Source organism: Balaenoptera borealis, assembly GCF_965194805.1.
Source record: "Balaenoptera borealis genome assembly, chromosome: 9".
Classification (NCBI taxonomy): domain Eukaryota; kingdom Metazoa; phylum Chordata; class Mammalia; order Artiodactyla; family Balaenopteridae; genus Balaenoptera; species Balaenoptera borealis.
Window position 1 is genome coordinate 68,285,226 of NC_138873.1, and position 26,372 is coordinate 68,311,597.

A 26,372-nucleotide genomic window follows, 5' to 3' on the forward strand; every position below is an offset into this window, starting at 1 on the left:
GACAAATATCATATGATATCACTTACATGTGGAATCTAAAAAAATGGTAAATGAACTTATTTACAAAACAGAAATTAGACTAACAGACTTAGAAAACAAACTTATGGTTACCAAAGTGGAAAGGCAAGGTGGGGAGGGATAAATTAGGAGTTTGGGATTAACATATACACACTACTACACATAAAATAGATAATCCACAAGGACCTACTGTATAGCACAGGGAACTCTTACTCAATACTCTGTAATAACTTATATGGGAAAAGAATATGAAAAAGAATAGATATATGTATATGTTTAACTAAGTCACTTTGCTGTACACCTGAAACTAACACAACATTGTAAATCAAATATACTCCAATATAAAAAATAAAGAAAAAATACAAAAAAAGAACATGTTTACCACTCTCCACATCAAAACAAAACAAAACAAAAACAAAGATAATCCAAACCACATCCCTAGAGGATCAGAAAATCCCTGGAGGGTCCACTGGACAAGGCTTAGCCTTCTGTTGAAAGGACCCCCAGTAATCTCTTTGCCCACTTCAAAGTTTGACAGCTTTTCCTGACAGTCTTCCTTCCCCTGTGATCATACATAATTTCAAAGAAAGATTATTCTTGATCCACAAGATTATTCTTGATTACTGAACTAGGTGCGTCAAGAGTGTTAATTCACCAAAGAGGCCTCCTTCAGCCTGCTTTGCAAAAATCTAGAGTCATAGAGTATTGAATGATTCCAAATTAACTTCAGCCTGGAAATTATAAGGAATCTTGGATTGAACTTTTAAAAGCAACTTTTATTTGCTGTAATAGGGGAGCAAAACTTGCCACCACAAAATGTCTCTCTTTGGCATGTGGATTATTTTGAGCTGAAAACCATCAAGGCCTGAAGGACTCAGGAAGAACTCTTGACCTTCCCCCTAACTGCCTAAAAGAATGAAGATAGAGGACCTGTTCCGGGAAGGGAGCCATCACCATAGATCACTGTAGTATGAATTAGGTGTATGGACAGGAAGGGTCCTAGCAAAATCTGTTAAAATTCCTCTCTGTGTCCCATTGTCTCTATAGGACCCAGCAAACATTTGTTTACCAACATTTGCTTTGTCATCTCCAAGTGAATTGCCTTCCTCCCCTTTGAGGTCCCAAATGAGCTCCCTGCAACATCCTCTTTCATCTTTAGCTGAAGATGGTATTTAAGGTGAGGGTTTAAGTCATTTTGGTGAGTAACTCAGTTTTCCTGGGTCTCTCCCATGTATACATGTTATTAAACTTTTGTTTGATTTTTTCCTGTTAATCTGTCTCATGCCAATTTAATTCTTAAACACTTCTATGTTCTTCTGGCTGGTTTAAGGTAGGTACCTGCAGTACCTATACATTTGGGTGAATTTCTCTTTCCCTGAGGTTTCAAAAACTACTCCAAAGGCCTGCCTGGAAGTGACCTTCCTTGCTACCTGTGATGCTGGATCCTATAAACTAGTCCCAGGCCAGTTTTCTTGGGAGGACTTTGTAGCCATTGGCTTCATAAGTACAGCCAAACTTTGTTCTTTAAAATGGCTTGTCACCCCTAGTTAACGGAACATCATTCTCAACTACACCATTCCAGGCAAGGCCTTGATTGTATAATTGATTCTTCCAATTATATTCTGGTAAAAAGGAAGACATAGTCTTTTTTTTAAAAAATGTTTTTTTGTTTTTTAATTTTGAATTAAAAAATTTTAATACAATTTTAAAGGTTATATTCCATTTACAGTTATTACAAAATATCGGCTATATTCGCCATGTTATACAATACATCCTTGAGCCTATCTTATACCCAATAGTTTGTACCTCCCAGTCCCCCCCATTTTGCCCCTCTCCCCGCCACCGGTAACCTCTTGTTTGTTCTCTATATCTGTGAAGGGAAGATACACGTGTGTGTGTGTGAGTGTGTTTGCACATATATATATATATATATATATGTATATATACTTTTTTTTTTTGGCCGTGCTGTGTGGCTTGCAGGATCTCAGTTTCCTGACCAGGGACTGAACCTGGGGAACAGCAGTGAAAGCCCGTAATTCTAACCACTAGGCCACCAGGGAGCTCCCCGGGAAGACATATTGTTAATGAACCTATGCCACTATATTGCCATGGGAAGTAAGGAAATTGTGTAAGACTTTCTGAATTCAGAGGAGGGGAGTTGTGTCAGTGAGACTCATATATCATTTTTAAGTGTCTCATTTTGGTTTACAACAGCAGAATTTACAAAATTATTGTGAATAATAATATTATTATTGTATTGTAATAATACAATATTATATTATTGTATTATTGTACAATACAATATTGTATTGTATTGTATTGTACTATTGTAATTATTGTGAATTACAGATAGCATAAGAAGAAGAAGAAAGGGCTTCCTTACATATCCAGGAAGTAGAACATTAAAACAAATCAACAATATTCCAAATAACTTCAATAACATTTCCCCCATCAATTCGTTCCATTCTGTGTAATGAATTCTTGTTCTGTTAGATCTTGGTTTAGCAGTTTGATGAAAACTTTTTGCTTTTCAACTATAAAGAATCCTAGAAATCCTGACTCCATCTACCAATATGCTCTGAAAGTTGCTGTCCTTTTCCACGAGGCTCTGTGACTATCCTTCCTGGTTGAAGACACAAACTCTGGCTTGTAGATTATAGCAGAGTCTTTGATCAAGCATCAAAGGAAAAGAAAAACTATCTACAGTGTTAAAAAAACAAAATTCAAATAAGTAACTTTTGAAGCTCTTATTGACTTTTCAATTCATGAACCAGGCAACATTCAGTCTAGCAGATAGAAAGGAGCTCCAAGAAGTTGTACAAAATAAAAGACTGTTACAGGCAGAAGGGAGTGGGAACACTAGGTAAAAAAGCGGGTTGGTTATTGCAAGATTACTTTCCTTTAGGGGACAGCAGGCGTCAACCAGGCAGATTAGCTAACTAGCGCTTATCAAGTGACACCTCATTGACTGGTTTAAGATTCCATTTCTGGGAGAGCTAAAACTAATGAAGTTGTCTCCTTTTGGTGATGTGGAGCTTAGCGTAAGCAACTCCATTTTGGACCTCTTGTCTTGTTTTTAACAATAGATAACTCAGACTTAATCGCTATTGTTAATTTATTACTGATATTTTCCAAACGTGAAAAGTCTGATGAAGGCTCACAATATGAATAGTACAACTGACAAGAGAATTTCACTCTTACTGTGCAAAAAACAAAGACCAAAAAAAGCGCCTCCTTCCCCCTAGCCCTCCCAACCTCAGCCAGATAGATAACGGCACAGGTGCAGAGCCCTGAGTTTCCACAGATTCAACCACAGGAAGGAGTGAGGGTGGGGAACCATCCAAATCCAGCCCTCAGCTAAAGCAAATAATAATAATGGCGAAAAGCTTAAAATAGATCCAGGGAGGAGCTCATTTTCGGGGCATAAGAAGTAGTGCAGCACCTCAGGCATTTCTTGTTTTGGAAATTGCTTTGGTTTGTTTTTACTTCCTTCTATTCTGTTGGAACAGAAAATACAGACCTTTTACGAACGTATTCACGTCTGATGATGAACTCATTTAGGCCAGCCAAAATAATTGTCCGACAGGGACACAGGACTTCAACCTCAGTTCAGAAAATCCCTGACATCTGACGTAGGAGGATTTATAGGTTTAGTGGAAATTGCTTTTTCTCCTGCCCTCCAGATTACAGACTGTGGGTTGATTTTTTTTTTTTTTTTTGCATGAGTAAACATCTTTCTAATAATGAACAGAACAATAATGTGTTAAGAGAGAAAAAGAACATCCTTTTCCTTTTTTGCTGTTTCTTGAGAGAACTGTTTGGATTTGGAAACGCATGTTGGCTCTCCAGAACATGAAAGTTGGCCTTTTCCTTTTGTGGTGGCCATGGGCTTGGGCTACTGAAAGCACAGTGCGCTGGAGAAAAAGAGACGTACAGGAGATGTCGAAGAAAGGCAGGTGAGTGGACTTCTCCTGATCGAGGATTTAGGGGAAAAGGGTATGTAAAGCAAGCTTCTGGTTTTGTTGTGGAATCGTTTACAATATATGGTGTTTCCCGTGGATGCCTTTTGCCTTTTTACTCCTTTTCCCTTTGTTTTCCTGCTTCCGCCTACTCCCCCTATTAGGAAGTTAGAATTATGTTTTCTTTTTAAATGATGCTAGATTTGATACAGTGCTATCATCGCATATTCTTCAATCTCTTAGGAATTGTCCTGGGTAAAAGTAGATACTGGATAAAAGAATATATGCACATTAAAAAAAATAAGGGCAATTATTTGATGTTTGCATCCTAGGTTGGAGCAAATCTGGGAATTCTCAAATAACCCATGGGACCTCTAATTAGTGAGAATGATTCTGTGAGTTCTAATTATTTCTGCTAGATGTGTAAGTCCCTTTTAAAATCTTTTAAAAGAGAAGAAAGCAGCTGTCTTCAAGCTGTACGGCTAGGAGGATCATTAGGTGTCCCCACCAGTAGTAAATCGGGAGGATGCAGGGATGGACCTGCCTGAGGACCAGCCGCTGCTGGTTACCAACACGGTACACGCCACCCTGGCCATACCAGCCTGCGGAGGGAGCTTAGAGAGAGCCAGACCGATCCTTCAGCATCGGTCTCACCTGGGCAGCTCTGTGACAGAGCTGGTAATGGAATACCTGCATACCTGCTTGTCCGATATGCATCAATAAAATAGGACATTTGGAGATCCCCCTAATCCAACTCTCTCTCTTTTACTGAGGAAGAGATGGAGGCAGGAAGGGCACTGATTCTTGGTTCTTTATCAGCCTGAGTCCAAATTGAGCTTCAGCTTTCTTCATCTCTGAATGTAATTACGATTAGAGGTCATAAAAAAGCAATTAGTATGGAAGGAAGTCCAGCTTTCTGGAGTTTGGGGCTAGTGGTTGGGCTGGGCGTCTGGTTCCTTAGCGCCCAGCTCTGTGTTTGAGAGAGCCCTCCACACATGGGATCCGGAACAGCCAGCTCTGGCTCACAGCGCTTGTTTCGAGCTGTTTTAGCAACATCACAAAGCTAGGAGCTGAAATATCCAGTGGTCATGGTGAGCCCTGGACACAGACAGAGACTGCTGTGCACGAGCCATATGTCCTGTTACAGTCAAGAGTCAGAAGCTGCTGGGCAAACGGTGGAATCAGTGGAGCGGTGCTGCCATGGAGATGATCTGAACCAAATGTGCTCTCGAGGATTAAAAACGACGACAGCAACAAATCCTATGGGTTGTCGCCAAAAACTTCTCAGCCTCTCTCCCAAGTCCGAGCTGGAGGAGCGACCTATTAGTAAATACCATTGAGGAAGAGAAGTCTAGAGACTGAAATAGATTTTCTTTTAAAAATTACTTAAGGGCTTCCCTGGTGGCGCAGTGGTTAAGAATCCGCCTGCCAATGCAGGGGACACGGGTTCGAGCCCTGGTCCGGGAAGATCCCACATGCCGCGGAGCAGCTGGGCCCGTGAGCCACAACTACTGAGCCTGCGCGTCTGGAGCCCGTGCTCCGCAACAAGAGAGGCCGCGATAGTGAGAGGCCCGCGCACTGCGATGAAGAGTGGCCCCCACTTGCCACAACTGGAGAGAGCCCTCGCACAGAAACGAAGACCCAACACAGCCATAAATAAATAAATAAATAAATAATTAAAAAAAAAAATTACTTAAAAGAACTTTCACTTTTTTAAAATTATGAAAGCCGTATATGACCATTATTTTAAAAACCATAAGAACAAAAATTTTTTCAACACACAGAAATCACCCATAATCCCCAAACCTAGAAGTAACCTTGTTAACATTTTTGTGTATTTTCTTCCAGTCTTTTTTTCTCTAAGCATGTATTGAATATTTACTAGTCTGGGGTTATTCTATGCATATAGTTTTGTAACCTCATTGTATTTAATACAATGATTTTGTTTGCTTATTTACTTATTTGAAGTCTATAGAATTATCATTTGAATGGCCACACTATAATGCATAATAGTATATAATTACCACCATTTAAGCATCTTCCTCTATTTGTGGACATTTAATTGCTTCCCCTTTGTTATTATAAATATTCTGTATGAATATCTTTGTACATAAGGGTAGTTGTCCACATACACGATTATTTAATTAAGATAGACTCCTGGAAGTGTACTGGGTCAAATGGCAGAAGAACATTGAAAGCTCCAATATAACTGGCAGAATTGCTTTCCAGAATGGTGAACCCAGCCAGGTTTTTGTTTTTACGTAGCCTCAACTTTTAAAGGCTCGCTTAATTTCAGCCAGACTCTAAACTCATAAGCTGCTGGTAATTTGTATCCAGGCTTCGTTTCATGGGTCATAATAACAACATAGGAAGCAAGGTGAACTCATGCACACGATGGGGGTGAGGCAAGTAAGGAGGCTACGATGCAAAATGTAAGGAGGCCCTTGCACGACCTGAGAGGAAGTGCCTCCTTACATTTTGTGCCTTACTTGACTGACTCTCGGTAAAGATCAGAATGCCAGGGCAATGTTTCTAGAATGAATCAATACTTATGGTCTCTCCCTCCTCCCTGGAAGAATGAAGATCTAGGGACTTCCCTGGCGGTCCAGTGGTTAAGACTCCGTGCTCCCAATGTAGGGGGGCACAGGTTTGATCCCTGGTTGGGGAACTAAGATCCTGCAGGCCACACTGTGTGGCCAGAAAAAAAAAAAAAGAATAAAGATCTAGCCTGTCTATACCACAGGCCCCTGGACAAATGCTGGCTCAAGCTCTAGGAGGGTAAACTGATCCCATCAGAAACAAAGTACCATTATCATATTGCTTTGTCTTGCTAAAGAATTCAAATTTACTCTGAAGGTAGAGAGGATCTAATAGTTTCAGCTGATTTCCATTTTGGAGAGATGACACTGGTGGCAGGATGGCAGGAGGATGGGAAGGGTGCTACGGGGGGACAGAGAAAGGCATCCAGAGTGTCTGCTTTAGACCAGATGAGAGACGGTGAGAGCCGGAACTAGGATAATGTGAGTAGGATGAAATGAACAGATGGGGAAGATGGACGAGAGCTTTAAGGAGGTAGAATTGTCAGAATTAGATTGGGTGAAAGTCTAGCAGGTATTTGGATGGTATAACTGGGTAGAGGGCGGTACCAGGGAAGGAAGAGCAGGAAGAGAAGCACGTTTGGGGGAAAAGATGATGAGTTCAGCACGAGCATGTGGACCTGGATGTGCCTGCAAGATACCAGGAGATGGTTGTCCAGTTGACAGGAAAGTCCTACAGGTCCGCATCTCGGGAGGGAATTCGGGCCTGGAGATGTAGTTGTAAAGAGAGTCCTCCTAGGTAGTGGTGGATGAGGTGACCCAAAGACAGTGTGTAGCATAAAATAAGAGCAGGACAAAGGACAGAGCCTTGGGGACGAACAACATTTAAGGGGAGGATGGAGGAAGAGGACTCGGTGAAGGAAGCTGAAAATGAGGGACCAGAGAAATAGATGTAGCACTGGAATAGAGAGGTATCAAGGAGGCGAAGGGAGCATCTTTGGGACAGTTATCAGTTGCTCGTTACAGGGCAGGCACTGCCCTGGGCAATGGGTGCCTCGTCAATGACTGAATCAGATGGAGGCTCTGCCCGCAAGAGGCTTACAGACCAGAGAAGTGTTCCAGTGCTGTGTCAAAGGTTTCCAGAAGGAGGGAGCGATCAACAGGGTCAGATCCCACCAGAGTCAAAAATCAGTTAGGTAGAGGGCCAAGATGTGAGCGGGCCAAGAGATACGGTGCGAAGAGCCATTAACAACCTCAGCGAGAAGAGACGGGTGGTGGTGTGTTGAGAAGAGAAAACGGAGTGAGTGTGGTTCACTCTTAACAAGAAACCTGGCTGTGAACTGGGAGACTGAGACTAGAGAAGGTGAGAGGGAGAGACAGGCAAGAGCTTCCAGGCGAGGGGAGACGAGCGGGTTCAGGTGATGAAGGGCAGAGGCCAGGAGGGAGGCAGTGATCACGCACAAGGCACTGCTGTCACATCCTGTCCTGACAAAGCACAAGCCTCTGGCTTATGGACAGCGTCTCTCTGATTGCCCTAAACACCGTGGAATGTGATTTTCTCTTAAGTTACTAGTGTTCTCTCTTCATCACATCCCTTCATTCTCCAGAGAGTTTGCTGGAACTTTGAGTCTCCACTTTGTGCTTCTCTCTCATCTGGTATGAGCTGCCCCTCATACTGATGGCTTCCTGAGCCTCTGCTGGGCTGCTCCCATGCTCATGACACCCGTCTCTTCCCACTTCCTCTGGCTCAAGTCCTTTCCTCCTCTAATATTTAGCACAGATGTCACCTTCTCTGAGCAGCCTTCCTTGGCCCTCCCCTACCCCTGCCTCTCAAGTCTCAGGTAACTTTCTTCCCAAATTCCACGGCCCCTGATGGGTCCTATCTCAGAGGACTAATCATTCAGCATTATCACTTTTCTTCATCTGTCTCAGCTTCTAGACTGTGAGCCCCTTGCGGGCTGTCTGCTCAGGCAGCCATAACAAAACACCACAGCCTGGGTGGCTTAAACAACAGACATTCATTTTCTCATAGTCCTGCAGGCTAGAAGGCCATGATCAAGATGCTGGCAAATTCAATTTCTGGTAGGGACTCTCTTCCTGCCTTGTAGATGCCTCCTTCTCACATGGCATTTTCTCTGTGCTCGCCAATGGGGAGTGGGGTAGGCGGGAGGTTCCAGGTGTCTCTTCCTCTCCTTATGAGGACACCAGTCCTACTGGGTCTGGGGCCCACCCTCATGATCTCATTTAACCTCAAGTACCTCCCTAAAGGCCCTATCTCCAAATACAGTCACACGAAGGGCTAGGGGACTCTATGAATTGGGGAGGGGCACAATTCAGTTCAGAACAAGGGCTCAACCAGCACATTTATTCTTTTCTCCCCAGGTTCAAGTACAATATCTGGTAGATAGTAGATGCTCAAGAAATGTTGGGCATGAATAAATGAGTGACTCCTAACCCTTGCTATTCCTGTACTTCACTCACTCATTCCCTCAGTCATTCATTCATTCAACAAATAGGTATTGACCACACTGCCCCAGGCGCTGGAGGCAATGGTGAGGAAAGTGGACCTCACTCCTTCCCGTGACGTGCTGACAGTTTAGTGGGGGTGACAGACCTTAATCCAATAATTTTTACGGAACGTCAGAATATCAAAGACTTTAGAAATCCCTTCCTTTTAAAGATGAGGCGAGAAAGACCCAGAAAGGTATGGAACTCATGCCACCCCACGTACCCTCAGAGTTCCACGTCCCCTGTTTCTCTACTTCCTGTGCCCTCCTCTGACCACCATAAAATGAGAACAGGAAGTTCTATTCATGGATGTGAAAGTCGGGTTGAACCATATGAGAATGTTTTGATACTTCAAAAACAGTGGAATATCAGCCATTCCACGTGGTTCTAGCTAACATTTTCTTGTTTAATCCTTACAGCGATCCCTTAAGGTTAGTATTATTCCCCCATTTTATGGGAAACTGGGAAACAGAAAGATCGAGTAACCCACCCAAGGTTAACAGCTAATTGGTGGCCACCCTGGGATTCAAACTGAAGTCTGAATGGTGCCAAATCAGTGGCCCTTCCAATACCACGAGCAGCCTCGTTAAAGAAATCTAACTTCCAACAGGTGATTGTAACTTGTGATTTCTGTGACATTGGGATCTGTGACCCCCTGTTCTAGGCCTGGTCTCCTCCCCATTCCTCGGGTGAGAGGGCAGGAGGTCACTAGGCTGAGAAGTCACCCAGCAACTTCTCATTCCCAAATGCATCGCAGGCTCCTTGATGTACATACGCTTTGTTTTGTTTTGTTTAACGGCTGGTGTATTTAATTAGTGATGGGAATTCCACTCATAAGACATTTATTGTGAGTCTAAAATGTTCAAAGCCATATAGGTACGTTGTGAATAGGATATGATCACTAAACAAAGGTTGCTCATAAAGCAGGTGGTGTTGGTATTAGGGACAGATATTGATCTGCAAGTTAGAAAGTAGAATGTTCTATAACGTATGGGAAAAATACAGCCTGAGAATTCTGATAAAGAGAATAGGTGGGGAAAATTCAGAGCTTTAAACTAAAAAAAAAAAAGTAACGCAGTGTCTTCGAATGGGAAGGCATAGAGAATTTATGTTCAGACATACGTACAAGGAAAAAGGGATGCTCTAGGTCGAGATTTTACCTGAAAAGCAGGTGGACAAACATGCTCCTGCTGTGCCCTCTTGTGTCCCTGGGAGGGCCATAGCAGGCCAGGTCTGCGAGTTGAGGACCCATCAGGTCGGTGGGAACCTGGGTCTGTCATGGTGGCAAGAAGAAGGCTTGATCAGAGGAACCCAAGATAACACAGAGGCCACATCCAAGCTGGGCTGGTCCCACCCACACCAGACACAGCCTTCTGGGTCCAGGTGACTCAGGTCTCCCACGGGTATGCAGACTTCAGGTGTCAAGGAATAGTCACACTCTGGATTAGTGAGGGTTCTCCAGAGAAGTAGAACCAATAGGATATATGTAATACCTATTTATCTCTCTCTCTCTACCTTACCCCCACATATGTGTATTGTGTAACATATATAGTGTAATATGTGTGTGTATGTGTGTGTGTGTGTGTGTGTGTGTGTGTGTGTGTGTATATGGATGAGTTCCATACCTTTCACCTTCTCCTAAGGTCTTCAGTTGATTAGATGAGACCTACCCACATTATGAAGGGTAGTCTGCTTTATTTAAAGGCTACTGATTTAAATGTTAATCACATCTTAAGAATAGCTTCATAGCAACATCTAGGCTGGCATTTAACTAAAAACTGGTACCATAGCCTAACCAAGTTGACACCTAAAATTACCTATCACACCTTCTAAGAGGCAGTGTTTTGAAACAGAGATTATTGGTTACCCCAAAATCCACTTAGTGAGGAATCAAAGGAAATAAACTATTTATACTTGAGGGAAAATACACAATACTGACTCATGATGTGGACGAATGCACAGCCTCTATAGCAATTCCAGAAATGCAATGTAAATAACATTATGATAACATAAATAAATACAATAAATAAAAATTAAATGCACACACGCACACCCCATGCTGGCGGGTCCGGGGGAACACAAAACCGTCTTTGTGGGGCTCTGACAGTGGACTGACCCTTTCCACATCGCCGTCTGCCAATAGGACTAGAGCTGTAAAGTACCTCTAATGTCTGAGGGATGATGCTTCTGGAATAGACTTGAAAGGTCTCAAAGCTGCCCTGTGGCCCAATCCCTTATTTCATGGCAGAGGGAACAGACTTGGAGAGAGGAGGAACGTGACATGTTCTCTCATCAGTCAGAAAAGCCGGGGCTCCCGGCAGTGTGCCAGCCCCCTAACTGCCCAGTGCCCTCCCTGCCGTGACAGGTCACTGCCTCAAAGACCTGTGCAGAAGAGCAGGGCGTGCAAACGTCACAGAAGCATCACTTGGTTGGAAAACCAAGACACTAGCCCATGTTCAACCTTAGCTCAGTGGCAGAGGGAGCGCAGCTGGTCTGGCGTGGGTCTCCTCTCCCTTCTGCTGTCCAACCAGCTCGGCCACGCTGAGCAAGTCCCGTCTCATGGCCTTTGTCCCTGCTGTGCCTCTGCCTGGACCACTCTTTTCCAGAATCAGCAGGTCGTTCTCTCACCTCCCTCAGGCCTCTGCTAGGTTGTCACCCTCTCAGGGATGTGTTTCCTGGCCACCAAAATAAAACAACCCCCACAGTGGCCCATTCCCTAACCCCTAACCCTGCTTACCATCATAGCCCCGAATTTTGTTCCCATAAGGTAAGATGGAGCCCACACGGTTCCACGGATGTGTGTCCGTGAGGATTTCCTTCAAAGTTTTGGCTTGGGCACGAACAGTTACGGGCAACCCCAAGAATCCATCACCAAAGCTCCCAAGCCAGAGGGACCCTGGTGGGAAGTCAGGCTCAAACTGTAAGAGTGCCTGGCTTTGGGACCTGCCACTGCCACATTCTCACACCGTGACTTTGGACAAGTCGCTGGATATCTTCAAGTCTGCCCCTTCTGTAGAGTGGAGTCAATTATGTCTATCACTTCAGGGTTATTGTAAGGATCGTGTGGGCCAATGCATGTCAAAGAACTTTAACGGTAAAGCTCGAAAACCCATAAAGATGCTGGGCCTCATTTATGCCATCCTGTGGTGGATGCAGATCAGAAACGCCAGTGCAGACCCTCATCCACCAGGAGCCCCGCAGAGCTCGTCTTTGCTTTGAGGACAGTCATACTCTACACATCACCCAGTGATGTTCCCTGATTTGCCAACATGGAGGCCCTGCCCAGGGAAAGGAGACCACTTTAGGGTGTCCTGCCCTGTCTGAACTCACACTGAACTCGCATGCTATTGACATGATGGGACCCAATCATGTTCCTAAGTCGTCTTTGTAATCAAAGTTCTAGAACATGGCCAGGAATCAATCTGGAGCTTAACCTCAGCAGTTTCCACGATACCCTTTTTTTCTTCTTTGTGAATCTCAAGAAAGCGTCCTTCCATCTCCAGTTTTCTGGCTTCTCTCCTATTTTCCAGGTTTTCTCTGCTGCAGGATCCTTAAGTTTCTTGAGCTGTAATTCATCTGGGTCTGCAGGCTTGAGTTCCATTAAAAAAGCTAGAGCAGTTGTTCTCTATGTTGGCTGAGGAGGTCTGAAAGCTGTTGATGGCTGGGTCCCACCCTTGGTCTGGGGTGTGGCCTGGGAGTTTTTAAGTCTCTCAAGTGAACCCAATGTGTGATCAAGGCTGAGAAACACTGAGTGAGATTATCTCAGGGTATCATTTTCACCACGCTGGTCAGCAACTAATTCTTTTCACTCTTCCCTTCCTAATTTGAAGACCATTCTCTTTGATGGAGAATATCAAAGTAAAATTGGATTCTGTTAGCAGAATTACTGCCTTATTGTAATTGTTCACATTGTTCCAGCTTCCCCAAGCAGTACTTCCTTCTACTGACTGTCCTGGTTCAGAATCCAACTTTAAAGAATTCTGCTTGTCTTTAGCGCCTTTTTTGAGCCTTGCCTCATTTACACCTTGGTCTTCTTGGCACATTGCTTATGGACCCATTCATCTCTTTGGAATACACCTGTGGGTTTGTGTTTCTCTTTCCATATTTTGTACATATCTTAGTAAAGTCTGAGCTCTGCAAACCGTTAGGAGCTGGGGCCACAGAGATGTATGAGATAGAGTCCCTCCGACATAGAGTGCACAGGGAAGTGGGTGGGATGATCAGAAAGCCCCCGCTGTGCAGGATGGAGCACATTCTAATGAAGGTATTGACTTCAGTGGGAAGGAGGGAAGCCCAGGAATTCTTCCCGGAGGAGGTGATATTGATCTGTGTGTGCAAGGCATCATCTGGGTAAGAAAGGGTACGAAGACTAGTGGAAAGGACCTTCCAGATAGATGGGACAGCAGGAGCAAAGGCATGGGGGGTATAACTGGCAGCTGCAAGAAGAGGGGGGCAGAATGGGAGCTGGGGCAGGAGAGGTGGGCAGGAGGCTTATTATGGGCCTTGTATGCCTAAGTTCTATAGATTTCACTTTGAGGGTGAAGGATTTTAAGAGGGGAAGTGGCATGATTGTGATTTCCATACCATGCTGTCGGTGTGATGGTTGGATTAGAGTAGGGTGAGACCAGAGACGAGGAAGTCTGCTGCCTCCCATGGGAGAGATGACGGGCAGAGGGAGTGGGAATGGAGAGGCCAGGATGCTGAGAGAGACTGTGAGGAGGAGGTTCAGCCAGGACTGGCTGAGTGCCTGGGACGGGCAAGGCTGGCCTGTCCAGGAGGGCAGCCCTGTGGACAGATACACCTCCCAGCAGTGCAGCTAGGGCTGCACAGGCCCCACTGCTCTCCATGGCCCTGGATGGGGGTGTGAAGGAGGATGACATCCAGGTGATTTGGACCACATTCAGGATTTCTCTCCTTGGCTATTCATATGCCAAGAAAGCAAGAACATTTCATTAGCAAGTTCTTTCTTTCTTCTTTTTTTTGTGTCTGGATTTTTAAAAATTGAAGTGTAGTTGAGGTACAATATTAAATAAGTTACAGGTGTACAATATAGTGGTTCACAATTTTTAAAGGTTATACCCAATTTATAGTTATTGTAAAATATTGGCTATAGTCCCTGTGTTATACAATACATCCTTGTAGCTTATTTATTTTATACGTAGTAGTTTGTACATCTTAATCCCCTACCCCTATCTTGCCCCTCCTCCCTTCCCTCTCCTCCCTGGTAACCACTAATTTGTTCTCTATATCTGTGAGTCTGTTTCTTTTTTGTTATATTTACTAGTTTGTTTTATTTTTTAGATTCCACATATAAGCGATATACAGTATTTTTCTTTCTCTGTCTGACTTATTTTACTAAGTATAATGCCCTCCAAGTCCATCCATGTCACTGCAAATGGCATTATTTCATTCTTTTTTTATGGCTGAGTAATAATATTCTGTTGTATATATAGACCACATCTTCTTTATCCATTCATCTGTTGATAGACACTTAGGTTGCTTCCATATCTTGGCAATTGTAAATAATGCTGCTATGAACAATGGGGTGCATGTATCTTTTTGAATTAATTTTTTTTGTTTTTTTGGATATATGCCCAGGGGTGGAATTGCTGGGTCATATGGTTCATTAGCTAGTTCTTGCTTCCTTGTCAAACTTAAGTTCTCTACCTTCTCAAAGGTGAAATAATCAGCAAAGTGAAGTATAAGTTATCAAGTGCTCTGCTATTGGCTGAATGAGACTTCCGGCAGATCCCTTGCTTCTCACAGTCTCCCATCCTTGTTTTATCTAACCTCTGGGAGGTGTTTTGAGAAAACATCATCCACATACAAACTGATGAGGAACTACAGCAAGGAAACATCAAGAAGAAGAACCATAGGTCAGAACTTTTCCTTCTCTCCAAGAGGATAGAAAAAAAGATATCAATAGATGTTCAAAAAACGTACACCTGCTGTTCATTCTAAAAAGCTGTCTCAAATGTCATCCTGTATCATCGTAACTTGGGACATGTCAATTCCTCCTTCATAACTTTCCAGGGACTCATTCAGTAAATGCACTCGTTTAATCAGTGAGTGGCCACCAGTTTTCTGCAAGGTCCATGCTGGCTTCTCTTTGAGGGGAAAGGTAAGCTTGGGTGTTCCACATCTAACCCAAATTCCAGGCAATGGGAGCCGGGTCTTCCATCGAGACACTGTAGCCAAATTTGCCTCTCACCCTCGGAACCAGAGCCTCTGGATTTGACTTCTGGCTCCTTCACTTTTACAAGTTATTCAAACCCTCTGTGTCTTAGTTTCCTCGTGTATAAAATGGGGACAGTGGCAAAGCATACCTCACAGGGTTGTTCTGAACACTAACCCAAGTTAATACATGTGATATAGTTAGCATGATAACTGGCAGAGCGTTCAGGCAGTGTTAGTTATTCCCATTATTTGATGTGTGTCACACTTCATTTCAAGGTTAATAATCATACCTTGGCTGGTAAAAAGATGCTGATGACATGAAAAATATTTCAAGATGTATTGTAACTTGAGTTAGAAGCAAGTTACAATATTTCTCTCTCTCTCTCAGGAGTGTAAGGATATACTCAGGATGGCACAGGTTATTTCTCAGTGGTTTTCATCCTCTCCTTTACGCTTAAATCTATTTTTCAAAAAGTTTTAACATGGGCATGTAAACAGAAAAAAAGTTATTTTAAAATATTAAACAACAACACTAAAAAAAAGACTTTAAGGGAGTTCCCTGGAGGTCAAGTGGTTAGGACTTGGGACTTTCACTGCCGTGGCCCGGGGTTCAATCCCTGGTCTGGGAACTAAGATCCTGCAAGCCGTGTGGTGAGGCCAAAAAAAAAAAGACTTTAAGCATCCTATTTCTCAGTTTTTTCTGAGCTAGAATCTAAGCTTCATGACGGCAAAGGCAGTGACATCTCAGAATTTGACAAACCTCCCTTTAGTCAGTGCCCAGTTCTGTTTCAGGCTGGGCCAAAGCCACAGTAAGACCAGGGCCAAACCTGATTTTCATTCCTACCCCCTCTTTTGGTCCCTCCTGGCTCTCTTTTCTGGTGCCCGTCCAAGGGGGCTGATCCCTTCCTTCATTCACGAACATGTGTTGGGAGTCCACGGGGGCCCAGCACTGTGCAAAGTGCTGAAGACGAAGAGGACGCTGCCCTCGGTGGCCTGTGGTCTCATCCTGCCCCTCCTGACCATCTGCCCGTAGCCCAACAGGCCGCCCTGCCTCTAATCTTAGCCCTTCCCCGCCCCCTGGGACCTGCTCCCGCACACCTGCCCCTGCTCCACTTTGCCACGGATGACATAATCCCCATGCATCAGCCCTGACGTGTCCCTGGGCATCAGTCCGGTCCTGACAGAAAACAGCACCGCACTCAAAAGGGCTTAACCAATAATTGAATAAAGGGACGGCTCGCAGAGCTGTGCGAAGGGTTCAGGGAAGCAGCCGGGCAGGTGGATGCCCCCCAAGCACTGGGAACAGGAGGAAGCCATAGGCCTGAAGGGTAAATTGTGTTGTCGGGGCTTATCGACGATACTGCGATTGCCTGTAATCACAGAGCAACACAGACATTGCTAGTCCCTGGCAGCAAAGCAGAGAGGGAAGGAGGAATAAACACCCTGTGTTTCATCTCCTGCCGGTGCCCATTTGGCTGCATCCCTAAGCCCGGCGGCAAGGATGCCCAAGAGATACAGTCCACCTGGCAACGTGTTCCTCTCTGTACTGACAGCTTCACGGTAGATCCAGGTTAAGAATGCCATCAATTTCAGCGGGGGAGATAGTTTAGGTCAGACCTTTTCAAATCAGGCCTTCTGAGTAATTAATCCTCCAGTTCCTGTTCCTGTGGGTCCTGCGAAAATGCTCATCAAAAAGCTAAATTAATGCATTGCAGCTTCATAGTTGTTTTTTTTTTTCTTTCACATTTTATCCTGGTTAGATTTGAAGCAAATCTGGAGGGTGAGGGATTCTTTGTTGATTTGAGTACCTAGACTCTCTAGAACACCTTTAATTTATTATTATTTTTTTAATATATATATATTTTTATTAATTAATTAATTAATTATTTTTTGGCTGTGTTGGGTCTTCGGTTCTGTGCAAGGGCTTTCTCTAGTTGCGGCAAGTGGGGGCCACTCTTCATCGCGGTGCGCGGGCCTCTCACTATCGCGGCCTCTCTTGTTGCGGAGCACAGGCTCCAGACGTGCAGGCTCAGTAGTTGTGGCTCTCAGGCTCTAGAGCGTAGGCTCACTAGTTGTGGCTCACGGGCCTAGTTGCTCTGCGGCATGTGGGATCTTCCTAGACCAGGGCTCGAACCTGTGTCCCCTGCAATGGCAGGCAGATTCTCAACCACTGCGCCACCAGGGAAGCCCCAGAACACCTTTATTTTTAATTTTCATGGTAAGCCTCAAAGACAGAGACCAGGAGCACACAAAGATGCCCTCAGGTAAGGCAGACACTGGCCAGAGGTGCACACACACCATCCTGAGGGAGTCTCTTCCCCGCACCTCGGCTGCAGTGATTTTCAGCAGCACCCCAACCACTGGCCAAGGGGCAGGAAGCAGAGGGTGGGACAAGAGGAAGGGGGAGCTGAAAAGGAGGAGAGGGGAGGGGGCTCCCGGCTCCAGTGGGAGAGAGAGAGGAGGTGGGCGGCAATGGGGACCCCAGCTTCCTCCATTCCATCCACCAGCAGTGTAGCTCCGTCCTGATTCACTAGTTCCAGTTCTTCCCCTGGGCCGCTGCCTTTGCTGCCAGCACAATGATTTCCTTCCTTTAGGAGGAATCTTCCTTGTTGGCTCAGAAACGACAATGGCTCCTCCCATTTGCGTTCCACCTTAGAGTTTGAGAAGCACATGCACACGCGTGATCTCATTGGCCCCTCACACCCCTGGTCAGGTCACAGAGCTTCACCTTTAATCAGGCGAGAAAACCGAGTCTCAGGGAAATAAGATGCCCATAGGCACAGAGCAGGCAGGTCAGTGGAGGGCAGAGCTCTGTTTTTCTGTCTCCCAGACATATTTCCCCCCCACCCCAAAGGATAAGGAATTTCTTCAGGAAAGCAGATAGCAAAGGACTTTAAAGGTGGACGGAGCCAGTTATAACGAAGGAAACTGCGTGTTGAGGATGAATGCATCAGGGCCGTGGTTCTCAAAGTACTGTCTGCTGACCACCGGTAGCAGCAGCAACTGGGAACTCATCAGAGATGCAAATTCTTAGACCTCAGCCCAGACCTACTAAATCAGAAGCTATGGGGCAAAGAGAGGTCCAGGAACCTAGGTTTGAACCAGCCCTCTAGGAGATGCTGATGCAGGCCAAAGTGTGGGAAATGTGCATCGAAAGGAAGAAGTGTGTGTGTGTGTGTTACCCGGGAGAGCACACACACTGGTGTTGGGACAAGGAGGAACTAGGAGAGCAGTTCACTGTTTCTGTGGGTTTTAGAGATGGTGATGATGGGTAAAGGAAGGCCGTGCACTGATTGTAACAGCAAAAGACTGGCAGCAACTCACGCGTCCACCAATAGAGGACTGAGCGCGTGAGCGATGGTGCAATGGAACACTGTGCAGTGCGAAACAGAATACGAGGCTTAGGATACTTTGCTATGGGAAAAAAATCCAAGTCATGTATAAAGAAAGAAAGAAAGAAAAAGTATAAGAGTTTATATAATACGTAAACTTTGTGCATAAAAATAGGAGACCCTTTGTGACAACGTGGATGACAAATACTGTGTGATCTCACTTCTACATGGGATCCGAAAAAACGAACTTGTAGACACAAGAGAATAGACAGGTGGTTGCCACAGGTGGGGATGGGAGGTGGGTGAAATGGGTGAAGGGGATCAAAAGGTACAAGCTTCCAGTTGCAAGATAAATAAGTCCTGAGGATGTAATGTACCGCATGGTGACGTAGTCAGCAATACTGTATTGTATATTTGAAAGCTGCTAAGAGAGTAGCTCAAAGTTTCTCATCACAAGGAAAAAACAAATCTGTGACTATGCAAGGTGATGATGTTCACTAGATTTATTGCAGTGATAATTTTACCGCAAAATATGCATGTCTCAAATCATCATGTTGTACGCCTAAAACTAAGACAATGTTATGTGTTAATTATATTTCAGTGAAACTGGAAAAAAGTAGGAGATCTAAGAATATATATTTGTATTTACTTGTACCTACAAGATACTCTGGACAGATAGACCAGAAACCAGTAAGAGAGGTACCAGAGGATGGGGGAATGGGATGGGTGGAGGCACAGGTAAAAGGCCAACTTTTCACTGTATTTCCTTTTTAAAAAATTGTCAAACCCTGCAAATATAATGCCTATTTAGAAAAAGTGAAAATAAATTAAAATGGCCCTAGATGCGATTCAGAAGCAGAAGCACAAGAAACTGCCTCCCAGGGAGCCAGGATGATTGGCATTTGACCCAAGGGCAAGTCCATGCTCCCTCCACACAATGGGCCAGCAGAGGCCAAGGGAGCTGGGCTCAGCCCACACCCGCCGCCTCTCCCCTCCAGCTCCAACCTGCCCAAAATGGCTGAGGAGCTTTGGGTGAGTTAGACTTATTAGTAAGCCCAGGACCAGCAGTTCTCAGCCTTGGTTACACATTAAAATCATCTGGGAAGCTTTTAAAAACACCAATGTCCCGGCCCCATTCCCAGACCACCCAAATCAGCACCTCTAAGATGGGGCCTGGATGTTGGTATTTTTAAAGCTCCTCGTTCACACTCCTAAACCCCTGTCTTGGACCTTCTGGGTCAGTTCATTTATCCAGAAAGCTGGAGAAAGGAAGAGAGGATTTCCAGCAGCTTTAAAGAAGAAATAACACATCCCATTAAACTTGTCAAGATCAAGCCTGAATGCAAATGGGTTTTATCTGGCTTAATTAGGTTATGTGATCAACCTGTTTTCTCCCCCCTGCAGCCCAATTCTTAAACGCAGCCCTGATATTACCAAATCGCCACTGACAAAGTCAGAACAGCTCCTGAGGATAGATGACCACGATTTCAGCATGAGGCCTGGCTTTGGAGGTATGAAACATGCAGTCTGGGGGCTTGTCTTCTTTCTACAGGTCCTTCTGTCTGTCTGTGGGCAGAAATCAAGCCAAGGGTCCACTCAGCGTTGCTCCCCACAGTCAGGTCTGCCTTGGTTGTGCTTGGTGGACAAGGCCCCTGAGCGCCCAGCATCATCTCAGAACCTCCCCTGGCCGGCCTGCCCTGGGCTCTGCTGAACGCATTCTTGGGAGGCGGCTGCTGGTTGGTGGCCAGGCCAGCCCAGCCGAGCTGTCCTCGGGCCACTGCTGACAAGGATGGCTCAGCATCGGGGAGCCCAGCAGCTGGCTGTGAGGACGGCAACGGGAAGACAGGGCAGCTGCAGCCCAAAGCTGCCTCCTGAAAATGCTCCGAAAGAACGATCTTGGACTAAATTTGTTCTCGTCTGGGAGCTGGCAGACAGAACTCTGCGTCCACATCCAAGGGCAGAGTGTGGTCTGCTGGGTTTAATGAAATGAAAACAGTTAGAGAAAATAATGATTTAGTGCTGAGGGATGCCAAAGCCCTCTGAAGCTTAGCCTGCAGCTGCCAGATTTCAGCTTTCTTAGTGTCAAATAGGGTTTTCATCCTTACGGGTTTTTTCCCTGGAAAAAAAAAGTATTTATTTCAGAAATCATTCTCATGCCTTTTATTTCTTCCAGTCACCTTTGCCTAAAGAATAAACAGGTTCTAGAAGGGAGTCTCTGTCCAGTCCATAATCAACTGCTGTTGGATCCAAACCCACCTTTTTACTCTGTGATGATCTAAGTCTGTTCCATGCCTGCCCTACACGACTGAAAGCAGGGAGGAAAAGAGGCAGCAATTTACTTCCCTTATAATATTTTCTTTCTCTTTCTGAATATTGTGTTTATGGCCTAGAAACACCCCCCCCCCAAATCTAATGTTTTCATATCCATCCCAGCGTATCACGTCCCCCATGGAAGCTACTCCATCATGCAGCAAAGACGCAGATCTGTGGGCTCGGCTAATGTTTTGAATATGACTTTGGGCACTGATTTACCAAGCAATGTCTTTCTTACGGCCAGAGACGTTGGCTTCCGAGATGAAAGAGGGTACAAAACCAGGAGGTAAATATAAAAAAATAAAATGTGTGACCTCACGCTGAGGAGTAACTCCTTAGATGGGACCTGACTTTGATCTAGGTCTTCCTCGTCCCCTTAGATGAGCATGTGGAACCAAAGACAGATGCTTTATATTAACCTAATTGTTTCAGAATCACCTGGAAGATTCAGACCAAAAACATTTTTTTTCACCTTAGTTGGAATATTCGAGGGAGCCAGCCCATGACTCCACCCTTTTATCTCTGGTTATCCTGGCATGTGGGACACCAAACCTTCAAATCTGACAAGACGCGGAGGTTCCAGGGGAAATGCTCCTTACGCCTGTCTCATTCACAAAGTTCAAGTGAAAAGAATAAATGCTCTTGCTGTGCCCTGTCCCCAGGCCCGGCCATTCCTGTTGGCGTGGATGTGCAGGTGGAGAGTTTGGACAGCATCTCAGAGGTCGACATGGTAAGTGCTTCTCTAACCAGAGCTGCAGACAGGGAGATTCCCACAGGGCCTATGCTGGGCCAGGAGCTCCACACACCAGAATGCACCAGGCTCATAACTCCCCAGGTGGTGGGAATTCCCACACTCGTTTTAAAGAAGTTCAGGGAGGTTGAGACACTTGCTCAAAGCTACGCAATAGGTATGAAACAGAGCCAGATGACAAATGTGATCTTCCCTGCCCCAGTGTCCAGGGTCTTGCCACTGGGATTGTTCTCCGGGCAAAGGCTCTCCAACATAAACAGCAGGGTCCAAGGAGCCAGATATATGCTACTGCTGTGGCTTCTGTGTCTGGCTGTGAAAATGCAGAAAAAGCAAGTTTCCTTTGTTTTTCCCTTTTAGTGGGCTTAGATAAAAAATAGAACATTCCACAACTCCTTGACTTACAGGACTTTTTAGGGCCTTATCTTAGTTTGGGTTCCCCGAGAAGCAGACCTGAGACAAGCATTCCAGCACAAGCAGTTTATTGCAGGCGATCCCAGGAAACACAAGAAGAGGCTGGGGACAGGGGAAGGGAAGGAAGCAGAAAGGGCCATGCCATCCAACCAGGTCTATGTGAGACTCGGTCCCTCGGGGCTACTCCGAGTCAGCAAAGAACTCACCTCAGGGTTGTCCCAGCTGAGGGGCCGGGAGCTGGGTTACTTATCCGTCTCCCAACCCTTCCCCCAACCCCACTCCCTGGCTGAGGGCTGCTTCCAGAGGCTTGAACTGTCTGGCACTTAGGGCTGGCCCTGTGCGTGGGCTGGGAGCCCTCAGGCTGAGGGTCTCATTGCCGGCGGTAGCAGCCTTCGCCGAGCGGAGGCGAGTGTCACAGGATGGAGTGGGGCTCAGGTCCCCCCTCTGTAGAGCCTCTTGCTGAGTCCCCCCGTCCCAAGCAGGGTTCGAGAGCCTCCTGCGGCAGCAAACCCCAGGGACCAGAAGCAAGGCCTTCCCGGGCTCAGTTCCCTCCCCAGCCTGGGGTACAGGGGGTCCTGCCATCGCCCAGCTGTTCAGTGTGGGGGGGGTCGCCCTCTCTGCCCTCGGCCTCCAGGACTTCACGATGACCCTCTACCTGCGGCACTACTGGAAGGACGAGCGGCTGTCCTTCCCGAGCACCAAAAACCTCAGCATGACGTTTGACGGCCGGCTGGTGAAGAAGATCTGGGTCCCCGACATGTTTTTCGTGCACTCCAAGCGCTCCTTCATCCACGACACCACCACGGACAACGTGATGCTGAGGGTCCAGCCCGACGGCAAAGTGCTCTACAGCCTCAGGTGAGCCCTTCCTCGCCTCCTTCTGGGCCTCTTTCCCTCGGAGTCCTCTTACTCCTGAAGCTGGGAGGAAGGGAAAACTTTTGTCAACCAAGAACCACTGGTCCCACCACAGCAGTTTTGCTTTTACCTTTTTTTTTTTTGGCCAAGCCACGTGGCTTGTGGGATTTTAGTTCCCGACCAGGGAGAGAACGGGTGGCCCCTGCAGTCGAAGCGGAGTCCTAACCATGGACCGCCAGGGTATTCTGCTTTTTGGCTTTGAACAGCTTAGCTTCTAACTTTCCAGGAGCTGCCGACTTTTCAACATCAAGAAAACCAAACTCTACACATGAGTAAACATTTATTTATCTATCTATCTATCTATCTATCTATCTTTGGCTGCGTTGGGTCTTCGTTGCTGTGCATGGGCTCTCTAGCTGTGGTGAAGGGGGGCTACTCTTCATTGGGCTCAGTAGTTGTAGCACGCAGGCTCAGTAATCGTGGCGCACGGGCTTAGTTGCTTCGCGGCATGTGGGATCTTCCCGGCGCAGGGCGCGAACCCGTGTCCCCTGCATTAGCAGGCGGATTCTTAACCACTGCGCCAACAGGGAAGCCCTCGAGTAAATATTTTAAAGAATTGTTTCGTCTTGCAAATACACTTGGGGAAATTTCTCAGGCTGATGCTTATGATTTATGCCCTATTCAAGTTCAATTTCAAACGTTTAATGAAAGTTTTATTTCTCTAGTACGGGTCAGAGAAGTAGCTAACGTATTCTTCTCAAAGACCTGCCTCCTTCAACTTCTCCGATTCCCAATTTCCAATTTGGAATTTTGGTTTAGAAAAAAATTTGTTTACCTTGCCTGGCCAGCACAGGCTTGTTTTTTGTCCCTTCTCCCTGGTGTTCTCCTTGAGAAACTATGGGGACCCAGGGCCGCTTGATGATTTAAAATGGTATTTTGAGCATCACTTTGAAAACATAAAGAATAAAAATCTTCTCTTCTCACAAGCTTAGATACCTTAGAAATGTTTCTTTTATTTATTTATTTATTAAAGTATAGCTGATTTACAATATTACATTAGTTTCAGGTGTACAACATAGTGATTCAATATTTTGATAGCCTATACTCCATTTACAGTTATTAGAAAATATTGGCTCTATTCCCTGTGCTGTGCAGTAGCCTTAGAAATGTTTAATTGCTCATCAAGCGCTGACCTGGGGAAGCTTTCCTTAAGCACAGACATGCAGTGGGGCTTTCCCTGTACGCCCACTTAAGAAACTTGTGGTGCCCGCCTCCCCCTGGGAGGGCGTGTGGAGGTGAGCTGCAGGCCTTCACAGAGAAGCGACTCAGCTACTGGCTGAGATTTACTGCTTCTGTGCTGTGCTGATGGTGCATTTCAGTTTCACAGGCTTGGTTTTGGTAAAGCTGAGTCCACACACCAGTGTGTACCTAGGGGGTGTCTGCGTGGATACAGTGTATCTTTAGAGTCAGAGATGGCAGTGTCGAAGCTGAATTTCCACCCCCATCTCCCAAAGGAATATTTAAAATAATCCTTCATTACTCATGCTGGCTTGGAATCTAAGCAGTTAGATACCAGACTCAGAGCAGGGTTATGGGGTATCCCTCTGCAGGGCCTGAAATACCTCCTCTCACAGGAGTACCCAGGTGGCTCAAGGGTGTGCAACCCCTTCCCCAAGCCATGTTGGGTTGATTCTCCCGGGAGTCCTCACATTTGAGGCAGCTGCCAAGGCATCTTCAGCTCAACAACCACCAACAAAATAACACGATCTGACATCACCACCAGGGATTCAGAGGACCAGACCCAAACACTAGGTAGCTTGAAAAAAACCAATTCCATGGCTCTTGAATTCCCAGTCAACTTCAAGATATGAGAGTCAGTGATTGTGAGAGGAAGAGATGTTTTGGGGGAGAGCTGGGGGCACTCCATGAGCGGGCCTGCAATGGGACCACGGGGACCACTTGGAGAGCTTGGAGCATGTGTGCCTACAGTTGGGGGACACTGCAGTTAGTGGGCGAGAGAAGAGCTATCTAACCACCTAGGGGCAGAGCCAGGTGGGTTCAGTCTGCACTCCCAGGGTTGTTGGGAGTAGTTCAGTGTGTGTGGGATGGACAGTGGGTGAGCCGAGAGCTGGTATGGGAGATGCGGCTGAAGGATGCAGGTGTCCAGGGGTGGGAATGAAGGACACAGGAAAGAAAGTCTCCGCTTCAACTGCGTAGCAGGCCCAGAGAGCTTGAAGCCACCTCACCAGAGAACCGTCCTGCCCTCCCCCCGCCCTCACTTCCACCCATGTAGGTAGGAGGTGACCAGAGATGGGCAGACACTGACCACTGAAATGCCAGCTCTGCCTTAGCTGGGAAGGGGGAGCAGAAGTCTCAATGTGAATGAAATTTGAAGTGTTGGTTAATATCTCGGACCAAAATTCTTTTAATTTCAGAAGTGAGATGTGTTTTGTTACTTCTGAGGGTTTGGACTGCCTGTCACATGAGAGTAAGCAGGAGAATCACAGGACCTGGCAAGTTTTCCTCCAAGACAAGGGACGATCCTCCCACTGGAACAATTGAAAGGGACTTGGGGGAAGCATAATAATAAACACGGGTGAGATCCCACCACACACTGTGCTTGTTCCGTGTGTGGGCTACAAGTGGAAAAGCATCAAGTCAGGGGGCCAAGAACCAGTCTGATGATGTCTGTGGTTCTAAAAACATCTGTTCCTTTACCTACTGATACAGAGAGAAGAACTATTTAATCCTTCTGTTCACAGCAAAAGCTGCCTGCATTTGACATTTCATGTCCCCAAAGTGTGCCACAAGTGTCTCCAAGCTTAGTTCCTAGTTTCTTTCTTGCTGGTGATGCCATCAAGTGTGGTTATGCTGGTGAAGTGCCCAGAGAAATGGGAGGCTGGCTACCCACTAGGTGTCCAAGTCAGGGGCCAGCCTGACAACCCCCCAAAAATATCCTGTGTATCAGTATTTCTAGGGGAGATAAGATGACCCAGCTGTTAACAATACAGAAACCCTCCCAGAACACAACCATTCCAACACTCAAATGGAACGAGGAAAATAAGGTGAATATATGGATAATTAATTTCTTCAAGAAAGCTCTTTTCCTTGAAATTTCCATTTACAAGTGAATTTTTTTCCTTTTTGGCCGTGAATTATCCAGATAATTTTTACAACTTATACATAACCAATTTTCTGTGGTTGAAGGAAAAATAGTATGTTCACTAGCCAATGACTGTTAATCATATCCTGCCATGGGATTCCACACTGGGTGGGAGATCTTTCTTCCATGACTAACAATCTGTATTTGCTTCTTCTTTGATGCAGAATCTTACTTTCCTGTGTAAACTCTGAAACAAAACCATTAGATGCCAACAAGTGCTTGCATGTTGATACCGTAAGATCTTCCAGTGTTTCTCCATTACTGTGATCTCCATGGAATTACCCATTAAAAACACCTGCGTCCACTAGTAGACGTTATTATCAATATAGAAATACCAACATTGTAAAA

General features: G+C 45.7%; 1 protein-coding gene across 1 annotated transcript in view; it reads left to right on the forward strand.

Moving 5' to 3' along the window:
• Window positions 1-525: 525 nt before the first annotated feature.
• GABRR1 (gamma-aminobutyric acid type A receptor subunit rho1) overlaps window positions 526-26,372 on the forward strand; it is a 35,293-nt gene continuing 9,446 nt past the window's right edge. Inside the window, exons 1-4 of the mRNA XM_082406051.1 lie at window positions 526-3,974; window positions 19,936-20,042; window positions 21,507-21,574; window positions 22,641-22,864. Coding sequence (XP_082262177.1) covers window positions 3,853-3,974; window positions 19,936-20,042; window positions 21,507-21,574; window positions 22,641-22,864 — 521 coding nt within the window. The 5' untranslated portion in view covers window positions 526-3,852. The remainder of the gene's footprint in view (window positions 3,975-19,935; window positions 20,043-21,506; window positions 21,575-22,640; window positions 22,865-26,372) is intronic.